The following is a 12,878-nucleotide window of genomic DNA, read 5'->3' on the forward strand; positions in this document are numbered from 1 at the left end:
TACATTTTTAACTAGAAATAAATACATTTGTTTATTATTTATTTGAACCCCTGACTTACCCTGACTTTTGACTTTTCTAACAACATAACAACAATAGCAGCAATACTCCACTTTATACGCTACAGCTAAATGGCCGTCCCTCTATGTACTGGCTGATTTTTATATATAAAATATAATATAAAATTATTCTTGGCCTAATTCATTTTTATCTCCCTAACTACATATCAAAGGACCAGACTCAATATAGCGTTCGCTCTCATTCTAGAGTGAGAACAGAACTTTTAAATATAAATAAAAATAAAAAATCTTTTAAATATGTTGCTCCTTCCACTTGGAATAACTTTCAAACTAATTTGAAATTAATTGGGGGAATTTAGGTTGATTCTAAGAGCTCAAGAAGAAAAATCTCTTGGTAAATATGACTATTTCTAAACCTCTATGCTGTATTTCTTTGACCTAATGTTGGCTGCTACCTTTGTTTTACGTGTTTCATTTTACTTGTGTTTTGAAAGTTGATCTCTGTTATGCGGTAAACTGTAAATTGGTTGTGCTGCCTTCCTGGCCAGGTTGATTATGAAGAGATTTCTAAATTCAACGAGGTTTTTTATCCGGTTAAAGGAGAAATAAAAATAAATAAATTAATCGTTTATTTGATGAGATATGAGAAGCTGCCACTTTCACCAACCAGATGTAATAACAATCATCAGATGACTGTTTCACCAATCCACACACACAAACCGGCAGAGCTGCACACCTAGCGGGAATGAATAAACACATGATAAAAATCAGAGGCAGCTGTCTGTGAAGCTAAAACGGAGGAGGATGAAGAGGTCTGGCCTCGTACACGAAGCATTTTACACAGTTTTAGATCTGAACTTTGGGCTGGAGGCGACAGTAGTTCCAGGTGACCTGGTTTTGTTGTTGATAAAGGAGCATTAAGCAGCTGGTCAACTTCAAAGACTTTTTGGTAACCAGATATTTTTTAAAAAATAAGTTTGCTCCCGCTTGTTATTCTGTTGATGTGTGAGAGGACAGAAACAGTATCCTTCAGAACTCAACCCACCAATTCCTAAACCTAAACTCAAACCAACAAGACTAGACTCAAGCAAAGACACAGGATGGCAGATGGACAGTAGATCATGACAGAAACAAACAAAACAAAAATGATCTCATACTGAACAAAGGAAACTGGACCATAAACACTGAGGAACTAATGAATGAGGAGCAGGTGTGATGGGAACAGGAAGTGAACACACGAGGGAAAAGAAAATGTGCAGAATGATGCATGCACACTGTCCACCGAGGCGACTCAGTGGTTGGTTGTCCTCACCCTGAGAGCAGCCTTGTCCTCCCCAGCCCTCGCAGCAGGCCCTCATCGTCTTGTTCACCGTTTGGCTCTCCATCTCTGCAGGCCTGAGGTGGACAGCACATTCATAAAGTCAGCAGCTTCCCACCTCATCTAAGTTCCAGTAATCAAAGTATTCACAGTGTTCTGATCCACTCATATTCCACTCCATCCACTTAACGTCAGATCCAGTGACATGAGGGGGGGCGGGCAGCCTCCACTGACTGCACAATAAAAAACTAATATTTATCACATAATGTAATTTTGATATTTGTCCACTAATCTGTGTTACAAATGTATTTTCTGTACGACTCCAATAATTTTTAACATTACCTTAAATTAAAATTGCTGAACTTTTCCTGATCAAATACAGGGCAGAACCCTGAGATGAGGAGCAGCGAGCCGAGCCGAGCCGAGCCAAGCCGAGCTGAATCGAGCCGAGCTTAGCCGAGCCGAGCTAAGTTAAGTCCCTGAATGTGCGATCCCTGGGTTGCATGGTGCATTTCTTTTTCTGTTTCTCAGCATGTCGCCAAATATAAAGTTTACAGAAAGTTTTATCATGCACATTGACCTTATACAGTGTGTGTAATGTATTTAATGTAAGTGTGTGACATAATTATCCTCGCTGATCAAACAAAGAAAAGTCATGACGTGAGGCTGACAGTACTCTGCTGCACCTTGAGGGGGCGCAGGTGAGCTGGAGGGTGCTTGTTGCTACGTGCTAAAGTTTTATCTAAAGTCAGGTCATGTGGTGCAGCCGTTATTTTATGTTCTGCTCTGGATGGAGGATTATATATCTAAACTAAAACGAAAAGATTGGAAACAAACATGCAGGTGGAATTAAACATATCAATAAAGACTTTATAATTTGGCCGTTATTTCTTTAGAGAGATCTTTTTGTGCAGCAGGATGAACACATGAACTTCATATACAAATAAAGGTAAGAGCACAAATGGATGTTTTCTTTTTAAAATACAGATGAGACTGAAAATTAAAAAATGAATCAAATAAACTCATTTTTTTAAACAAATGTGATCTTAAGTCAATTATTCTTGTTATCCTCTTGATGAGCAGCCTGTATTAAAATAGATAAAAATCAACTTTTAAAAACAACTAAGAAATTAACTGAGGGTCAAAACTGAATTTGTGTTCACATCTCTTTACTTTGTTCATAATAAATATAAACACATGAAGGGAGTAAATTTGCTCTATTCACGTCTCTTCCTATAAAAGAAATTTTCTTTCTAGGCCAAATATGTTCCTGCGTGTGTGTTTGTGTGTGTGTGTGAGCGAGGAATGCTGATGAGATATGAAGCATTACCAGCGGCCAATATGCTGCCAGCTGAATAGATATTAAGTTCTTACAATCGTAAATGTGACTCTAAAGGAGTCAGTGCCTCACCAGCCTCGAACCTCACCACACGTCACTGGTCAGACCAAACACACCCATCCTGATCATTTCAGCTGAAGACTCCCAGTTTGACGTGAACACACCCGGTGCTCTGATGTGAGACAGCTGCTGAACTTTCACTTACTTGTACAAGAAGCAGGAGGCCTTCGGCCCCTGCTGCTTGTAGTACAGCGCAACGCCGTCGTCCCCTCCATGCTTGCTCCGCATCCTGTCCACGTCCAGCCTCCAGCCTTGGGTGTTGTACCGATACACTGCTGAACAGCCGACCTCAAGCTGCAGACGCGGTGACAGGACGCGCTCCACCCTCTCCTCCACCATGTGTTCACACCAGCGTCTGGAACATGACACACACACTTTAATTGTTCTGCACAAACACATGCATCACTTTGCATTTAACACATACATGTGTTCACAGAGCAACGTCGTCACCGTAAATGCTTCAAAATTCTGAGAGGCAATGAATTTTCTGACAGGCAGCATTGATGTATTACAATAATGAACTCCAACCATGCTTTTATTTTCCACAAATTTAGATCTTGTGGGAAAATGGGCTCAGATGAAGATCAAACTCAAGCCTTTTCCATTATAACCCTATTATATATTTATTTCCCATCATAGAGCTATGCATAAAATGCTATTAGTAAAATTAAAAGCTATTTTTTTTATTTGTGAAGTGACTTTTATTTTTAGAGGGGATTGTGCCACATGCACTAACCCAACCAAGATGACGGCCAGACTGAAAGGAAATTTTCCCAGATAGACAAAAATGTCTACAGTGATGCACCAGGTTTAGCCCAACGCCAGCAAAGAATCACACCACAGAACTGTAAGATGAGGAAGTCAAAAGTAAATTAACAAGCTAATCTTACATTAAATACACAGATGAAATAAAAGGAATTATCGCCAGCATAAGAGCAAATAAAGAAATGAATGAATGAAAGAGGTGTGAACCAGCTTGTCTGTCTGGCCTGAGTGACCAGGTGGAAAACGTCCTCAGCTGTGTGATTAGATCAAAGACAAGCAGCTGCAGTTTGAAAAGCGAGAGATGAAGCATCTGCTGCTGGCTGAAGGACAACTTTGCACTTTCACTTTTGCATTTGACTTTGGGAGATTAATAACAGTTTTTAACCAGTACTTGTTTCAATTTATGTACTTGGTTGATCACTAATTTAAATGACATTAAAAGTCATAACGATTTCAGTAAGAGGCAAAAAAAATCTGAAATAAACTCCAAAGTCCATTTTCCAGTCATACCAGCTAAAATGTTTAAAAGTTTCTTCTGTTCAGTTTTCTTTATGTTATTGTTTCTACTTGTTATAATGAAAAACAATAAGATATTTAGGAAGAATAAAATGTTAAAAAATCAAACTTCATCTTATGTCTCCTTGATGACCTCTTCCGCCTGGTGTGAGAAAACCAGTTCTCAGCTATGTTTAATACCAGTTATCCAAGCAGCTGCTGTGCCATAACAGAGAGGTCGGAGACACTTTCTATAAATAGAGATTTGCTTAATTTATTTCTCTTTAAATTGTTTGAAAAAAAATGATAGTGAGGAGTTATACAGCATCATGTCTTCTGTTGGATTTCCACCGTGAATACCTGTTGTGACAAGCATCAGTAAATTAATCAGTGGATTGGTGAACTGAGATCATTTCCAGGGATGGTAGTGTTATAGAAGGAACTCAACCAGGATGTACTGAGATGAATAAATCCTTGTGACTTTTAGCAGAAAGCTCAGGAAACTCACCCCGCTCCCATCACAGTGTGCAGCCCAAACACAGTCAGAAATACAAGCTCCACCACTGCCTCCTTCATGTTGCTGTTTGCAGGTACTGAAGAAAAGAACATTTTATATCATACATCAGGATATTAGTTATAAATCATTGGTCTTGCCTTGAAAGCTAAAAGAAACAATTTTCCATGCAGCTGAAGAAAGATTCACTGAGTTTATAGCAGATCATAAACGTCTCAGATGATTAGTTATCACTGTCTCTCCGTCAGCCAATTTCAGCGTTTTGGGTATATTGTTTTATAAGCTTGTTCTCCTATAGTTAATAAAAACTGCTCTTACCCATAAAGTGCTTTAGGGAAATCTTTACCAAAATGTATTCCTTGTTGTTTAATGTCTCTTCTGCCTGTCTGTAGAGTTTGTCTTTCTCTTGTTCTTCCAGCATTCAGCGTACAGGCTCTGAGAAGTGACTCTCGTGAAGCTAACAGAACCGAAGACTGAGGGTTTTAAATGCAAGGGTGAGTCATGGGATGGACAGTGGCATTTGAGCTGGCTGCCATTGGGTATGAGTGGTAAGGTAACAGCTGGTGAGGCTTGGATTGGTCCCTGGACCTGTGACCGAAGCATTCTCTGACGTTGCAGCATCAGACATTACTGGACACTGTAGGTGAGGTTGGGCTGGGGTGGGGGTGGAGTGGAGCCTCAGCTGTAGAATAAAGAGATGTTTGTCTGTGTTTAATCCTGTAAAAGAAGGCATTTCGGGAAGGATGATGTGTCTTTCATTCAGTTTTATTCATGTCAAAGGACATGAGATCTGAAAGCTTTTAGACTCACCAACATCCCAAGTGTGACCTTCTGACCCGGAGCAAAGAGGCTCAAACACAGCTGTTACCACAGAACAACTTGGTGTGTGGAGGAAAGAAATCAGAAATGTTGTCACACTGGTTTTCTTTAAGCAAAACAGAGAGTAGGAATGACTTCTTATAGACACGCTTCTAACTGCTGGAACCACAGGGGCTCCAGATGGAGATATCAGTCTGGTGAGTCATGTTTTTCTGAGAAGAATTGTGATACAGAGAGAGGAAACAGAAGGTTTCCAGCTCTCCTGCACCTCATAACACTTCTTTGAGCAAATAATAGCTTTAGCATGGTGTTACAATGGCAATACTAATGCTAAACACATAAATCTGTTATGTTCAGCATCTTAGGTGAGCATGTTAGCATACTAGCATCTGCTGATTAGCACTTCATTAGCGCTAAATGCATAAAGTCATTAACAATCACAAGTGTTGAAGAGATTTCATTTGAACCAGATGAGCTAATTCAAGATTCAAGATCTTTATTGTCATTAATAATTTGAGGAGTCTCTCTGTGTTTCTGGGGAAGAAGCTGTCTCTAAGTCTTTTTGGGGTGGTTTTAATATTGCTGTACAGCTTTCCTGATGGAAGCAGTACAAACAGGGCATTGCCTGGGTGGGTAGAGACGGATGCAATATGTCTGGCCCTCTTCTGGAGTCGGGCGGTGTAGATGGAGTCCAGATCTGGTAGACGGCCGCCCACAATCCCCTGACCTGTCCTCATTACCCAGGCCAAATTATTTTGATATGACATCCCGAGATGAGGAGCTGCTGCAGCCTTGTATGCTCCTGGAATGTTACAGGACACCTGCTCCAATATATTAAAGTCTCCAACAGGTAAAGTGTATGAATTTGGGAAGAACAGAATCCCCAGCCACAATCAGCCTTCTCTGGATTAGCGTTCATCTGCCCGGTGATCAGGCAGTACCGCTCCTCCAACGCTAACTTAGCATTAGCTTGCGGTGGTATGTAGGCCGCTATGATCACCACTGAGATAATGCAACCAGAGTTCTAGGTTCATATCTGTCTTAACTTAGAACCCGCCCTACAGGCAGACAATGTAATCTGTAGGTCCACTTACCAATCAATGTTGTAGCTGCTATCGGAGATGCTGATTCATTGTATTGTGTACAATAAAGCTTCTAACTTTAATATTGTGTTGCTGCCATCATTAAACCCCCAAAAAATGTCCTTCAGCGATAAAAACTAGTGATTCAGACATCTGCACATGAATTTAAATATAATGCATATATCCATATGAAAAAGAAATAGGATCTTAAAATATAACTAGAACATCAATAAGAAGCTAAAGTCTACTTTAAAACTGTGCCTTATGGGTCTATTGATTAAGAGAATAGATAAAATACAGCACAAAAAGTTGACCTTCTGTAATAACTCTCATATAAAATACATGTGTAAGTAAATAAAAAGCAGGAAATGGGAGGCTGACTTATCCAGGAACTTTAATAAAGATAAATGGTCACAAATATGTTTAAACACCTTTAAAATGACTAAGAAATCAAATATGCAACTAATACAATTCAAAATTCTGCATAGAACTCATTATACAGGACAAAGGATGTTCAGGATGGGTCTGTCACAATCAAACATCTGCACACACTGCAATGAAAACACACCAGACAACTACCTCCATGCCTTGTGGTCCTGCACACCTGTCCGCAGGTTCTGGCTTCAGGTATGTGAAGACATGTCAACATGGTTTAAATGTAATATTCCTACAATCCCCGCACTATGTCTACTAGGTGACCTGGGTGACATTAATATGGCCATTAACTCTGCACACATGATGGCCACGGCATTATGCAACGCAAAGAAAAGAGACAGGGATGTTTGTATGTTGTGTGTGTGTGTTTTGGCTGTGGATGATGTGTGTGGATGTGGGTGTGGATGTATGTGCGTTGGCATGTGCTTGGATGAGTGGGAGTGTACAAGATCACAGGTAAGTAGATGGGGTGGGTGTGGATGACATGACCCTGTAGGGGAGGCCTGGGTGGGCCTGGGGTGGTGTGCCTTGGATCTGGGCTCTCTTTCCGCTCCTCTCCTTCCCCCCTGGGTGTGTGGTGGGTGGGTGCCTTCTGGGGTGGGTAGCGGCTCATTGGCTGCAGTCCCTGTATGGCCCTGTATGGTCTAATTGCACTTAGATACCAAAACACAAGAAACACAACACACAAACAACATCTTGGGGGCGTGTCATGCAGTGCATGGCTGGCGGGGCCATTTAGGTGGCCTCGCTCCCAGCACAATGTGGTCACTGCCCCTCAATTTTAATTGCAAACAACACACACTTCATAAACAGTCAGGAGCAGGGAGGGAGAGGGTAATGGGGACCTCTCATACCCCTGTACCCCCTGGGTGTGGCCAGGGGGAGGTGGTTGCCCCAGGGGCCGGGACCCGGATTGGCTGCACTAGTGGGCTGCTCTTTCTGGGGGGTGCCCGGTCTGCCAAATCTGGGTGGAGTTCGGAGGGTTGCTGGGATGGTGGTGTGGACCATGCTTGGGGCTTGCTGCCCTCTGGCCTGCCTGGGACGGCCCCCACAGGGCATGGTGGGTGAGTTATGTGTGACGTGACTGTGTGATAGTGAGTGCTTATAGGTACAGGGCAGGGGAGGGTGTGAGTGTGGGGTTAAATGGGGTGGGGCCCTGGACTCTTTGCTCAGGCCGCACTGGATGGGCGGTCCCTGGCAGGGCTGGCGGCTGCCAAACTTGGCCCACTGGGGCCTGTGCCTCAAGGCAGCGGGGGACTCTTGCTGGGGTTCTCCTCTGCCACCCTCCGGGTGGGGCTGGAGTTGTCTTCTGGGTGGGGTAGCTTGGGTTAGTGCTCCGGGGCTGCTGCTGAGGGCCCGGGTCTCTGAGCTGTCCTGGTCTGCCTCTAGCCTCCGTAGAGGCGAAGCCGCATTTGCACACTCACCACTCTTCATCGCTGATCACTCCTTATTCCTCATCCTCTGCATGCTGACACAGTCACTGATATGTCTAGTGGGTTTTTACACTAAGAGATAATTTTTCTTTTTGTTTCAGTGAGTTAGTATCTGGTTGTTGTTGTGATATGTTTGTGACATGTCTTTTTGATTTGGTTATTATTTAGGAACTCTTAACCACTAGCAGCTCTGTTTTCTTGTAAAAGTTGTAGGAAATTTTCTGGTACGTTCATGTACAGGTGTAACAGTTTGTTGTGTGGATTGAAGGGTCGTTGCTTCTGTCTGGGGTGTTTTTGTCTCCTCTTTCTTCTTTCGCTTTTGCTTCTTTATGCTGTCTTCCTTCTTTTTCTGTCCCCTCCGGTCAGGTCCAGCAAGATTACATAGATTCCATGATTCAAAGTAAGTAAATAAATAAATGAATCAGATTATCAGAAGGAGCCTTACCCATAAGCCTCCCCTTGGCAAAGCAAATTTGTTCAGCACGATACAGCAACCAGATAATCATTTTGCTTGATATGATGCTGGACAGGACAAGTTAAAAATAAATAAATAGCAGAGCACAAAGACGTGTCACATCATCAAATTTAGACTTCAAGTCAAGGTTGAGAGTCAGTAAAAATGCTTCAAACTTTGTACATTGCTGATTGGTGGATGAGCTGCTGAGTTCCCGAATCCTGATAAAGTTAAGGTTTAATAATAACTAAAAACTAAAACTGTGTCCTGGAGTGACAGGTGTCTTATTTATCCTTTACAATCAGCTGCTCTCGTTGCCATTAAAGTTTGTTGCATCCCAGTCAGATCTAACAATAATTATGTTGTTAACAAAATCATTTAATTTAATTATATTTAAACATATAAAAGATATAAACACACCATATATACACTTCTTTCCACTTATGGACACAACTTAAAATGATTAATATTATTATTTTTTTAACTGCATGCTACTAAACAAAGAAATTCAAGGCTGAATTAACTGCAGTGAAGGTAACAGTAACCATAAGCACACTAATAATGTAGTATTATCTCTCAGTGAAGTCTAACCCAGACAGGAGGAGACATGGCAGCCGGATCAGCAGCTTCATCGGAGAATAACAAAGGCCCTCAGGTTTTATGAGGACTTAAAGGTTTCAACAGAAGTGATCTCATCTCCACCAGAGATGAATCTTTCTGCAGCACATTGAATGAAGTGAACAGAAAGAACCTGACTGATACCTGAGTACAATGAATTACAGAAGTCATGGCAAGAAAGACAAACGCTGCAGAACTTTATGTATCTGCAGGAATAAGAAACAACTGGACTCTACTTATACAGCCCTTTTCTACTTACATGGTGACCACTCGAAGCACTTTTACATTACATGTCCCATTCACCCATTCACACACACAGTACTGTTGTTATCTAAGTGCTTTCTACTAGCACACACTCATACCCGATAGCCACATCAAAACAAGTCAGGGGAATCTGTCCACTGACTTTCCGGTTAGTAGATGTCGTCGAACTTCAATAGAAACAAAGGATCACACACTGGATGAGAATATAACAAGGGTGTTTTATTAAGAGCAGCAGCAATGGGAATCACACAGACGAGTCCAAAGTCACACCTTCATACATACACCCCCTGATCGAGCATAGCAGACAGGGTTGTCGTTAAGCAAAGCAGGAAAGTCTGGGCTCGTTATCAACAACTTCTTGGAATAAAAGAAGTTGATCTTCATCACTTCTGCTCAAGTAAAGGTGAGTGAGGATGCTATTCGCAGAGGTGAAGAGGTCTCAGTCCGGTTCAAACTGAATTCACTCAGCCATCTGCATAGGGTGCAAAAAACCCACATACGAGGTGTGCAAAAACAGGTTTATTATAAGACGGGCATACTTCTGCAATTTTAGGCTTGCAATAACAAAAACATCCCTGATAATCACTCTTTACACAAGGACAAACTTTTTCCAAGTGTCAGAAGCACAGCAACATATACTCTGAAATAAAGATATGAACTTATAGAATAAAAAATAAAACATATAAACTTAGACTATATGTAATTTTCCATTACGTAGACACCTGCTTTTCATCCTGAGCATCAAAACTGAGGTTTGAATAAAATCTGTCTATTCTAGTGACACTTTTCTCCAAAGAGACTTCCATCTAAAGGAGGTCAGCCAGTAGCATTAAAGGTCTTGTCTAAGGGCCTAACTGTGATATACACTGGGTTTCAAACACGGGTCTCCAGCAAATGAAGGGCGGATGCTCTGCCAACTGAACTATCCAGCCTCCAGTTCACCACATTTAAACAGTTTGGGTCAATGATGGCAGAGATCGCCATTTCAAACAGATGCTGACAAAACTAGTGAAAACATGCACAAAAATCCCAACATTGCATGGAATATATGAAGGGCTGTGGTTTAAATTAGACATACTGAGGCATTCACTTACACTATTAAGGTTGGACTGGTAAACAAGTTCCCTACACCTCTGGCAGCAAACCCAAGTGAACCGCACTGTTCACCGTGTTTGAGCCACATAAGGACAACAGTCACCATTCAGACCCTGCAAAGTGTACCCGGATCCATAAAACCAAGTTCTCATGCAGCCACGAAGTCAAGAAACCTGAGCTCGCTTCCACCTGAACACATTCATTCATCCAGTTCTACGTAAAAGCTGGAGGATTAAATTGGAGCCTTTTCACTCCTGTAATTCAACACATGCACAGGGAAACATGCAAACTCCACAAATAAAGAACTAGCAACATTTCTGCTGGTGGTCTTTAATGATTAACTTAGATTTATCGTTTCTACATGGACACCATAAAGGAAATGAAACGAAGTTCAGACTTATCATGATGGATACGTTACAAGCTGTAAAACATTATCCAAAACAAACCACTTTCTTCATTGAGGCTCAACTGAACACACAAAAGCACGTTTTCCCCGAACGAGACTGAGGCGATGGCTTGTAGCAGCAAGCTAGTTAACAGCATCTGACATCAGTTACTCACCTTTACCAGGTTTAAAAAAACGCAGAATAAGAACTTTAGCACATTAATCATGCATGAATGTATGTTAGTTACTGGTTTTTCAGCCTGAAATCATACACTGATCTGGTTTTAATAAGTAAAGAAATAGTTTCAAACTCTCTAAGAGGCTGTTTTTAATTACTTATTCAGATATTTGGCCATAGATCAGTTATAGAACTAGTTTAGGACACTGTGCACGTGACCTGTTTGTGCTTCTGACTAAATGATTTTTATTTTCTGGTCACTTGCCCTGATAAGAGAAAATACCATTACAATTTACAGTATTTCCCAGAGCAGACATTAACTCACAGCAACATGGCATCCCCTTGTTTTTTAGTCCATTAGCTTGAACTAACATAACAATCGCCACCCGTCGTGTCATGTTAAGCTGGACGGCAACATGCATACGGACAATTTAGTGTCAGATTAATGACTGTGCACCAGAATTTATAGTGTTTTTGTTGTTGGGTACAAAATGCAGATCAGCATGTAATTTTTCCTCTGCTCTCTGACTGGCCGGTATTCCTCCCTGATGCAAGCACACCGCCATCAGCTGACAAGCAGCATCAACCACTGGCCCTATTAAGTTAATGTCTGTTAAGTTTATTTTTTTTACCACAAACGTTTGCATTGCTGTTCAGAGCCAAGTAATGTTTCAGTCCTTCCAGATTTCATTGACATTGTTAAGAAAATAGATCTGTTTTGCTGTGACATACCACCTCAGCAATGGCAGGGGGTTCTACTGCTGTTTGTATGGATGAGTCCATAAGGAAACATTGCTTATGTGATTACAAGCCTCGTCCTGTTACTGACGTCATTCACTTGCAACGTCTTGCTGTTGGATAATGGAGCCGCTTGCAGGAGTCCACCAACCTGCCGCTCTGCCTGCAGACCGTGTGACTGCGGCGTCTGAAAGTTACTTGTGTACTTTTAAATCAGTCTGCTTAAGAAGAAGACTTTAGACTGATTATCAAGTTTTATTTTTAGTGACTTTTTAAAATCTATTCATTCATTTTGGTGCAAAAACGTCCATTCTGGAGACCTCTCCTTAACGCTCTGTACTAAAATCGCTCTCTTATCAGAGTTGACCTTTGCAGAGATAATGTTCCCATATTGTACTATGATCTGAAGGAGGTTAGAGCTGCAGATGCATCATTCCAAAGATATATTCATCATGAAGGGCTTTTTGTCTTTAGGCAAGCCAGAAGCATTTTGTAATTTATGGTATTTGCCATCTTCATTGATTCTCTACCAGTAACACATTTACTGAAGCGTTCCCTTAACTTTGACTTCTAAAGTATTAAAATAGACCATCTGATTGCAGAGATACACTCATTTCATTATGGTAATGCAATTTTCAAACAGAGGCCTAAAATATAGGCGCAGGGGTTTAAAGGGTTAATCGCTAACAGTTGCTCTGATCTGCTTCCCAGACCTCTTAGATGGGACGATGTGCTAACTGTCCCCAGTGTGAAAAATGGAGCGTCAGTTTAGAGATTTCTCCTTGTTAATGAAGTAAATGAAGGCTCAGGTCCTGTGTGCTCTCTTGACTTGACACACTTTTCTTATTTAACAGTAGAATACCCCTGC

At 41.3% G+C, this 12,878-nt stretch overlaps 1 protein-coding gene across 1 annotated transcript in view; it reads right to left on the reverse strand.

The window, feature by feature from the left end:
- The window catches only part of sspo (SCO-spondin), a 136,845-nt gene extending 128,941 nt beyond the window's left edge, over positions 1-7,904 (reverse strand). Inside the window, exons 1-4 of the mRNA XM_041968910.1 lie at positions 7,700-7,904; positions 4,504-4,588; positions 2,881-3,090; positions 1,331-1,413 (exon numbers count right to left, since the gene is read on the reverse strand). Coding sequence (XP_041824844.1) covers positions 1,331-1,413; positions 2,881-3,090; positions 4,504-4,588; positions 7,700-7,904 — 583 coding nt within the window. The remainder of the gene's footprint in view (positions 1-1,330; positions 1,414-2,880; positions 3,091-4,503; positions 4,589-7,699) is intronic.
- Positions 7,905-12,878: the final 4,974 nt, after the last annotated feature.

This window comes from Melanotaenia boesemani, chromosome 18 (assembly GCF_017639745.1).
Source record: "Melanotaenia boesemani isolate fMelBoe1 chromosome 18, fMelBoe1.pri, whole genome shotgun sequence".
NCBI lineage: Eukaryota > Metazoa > Chordata > Actinopteri > Atheriniformes > Melanotaeniidae > Melanotaenia > Melanotaenia boesemani.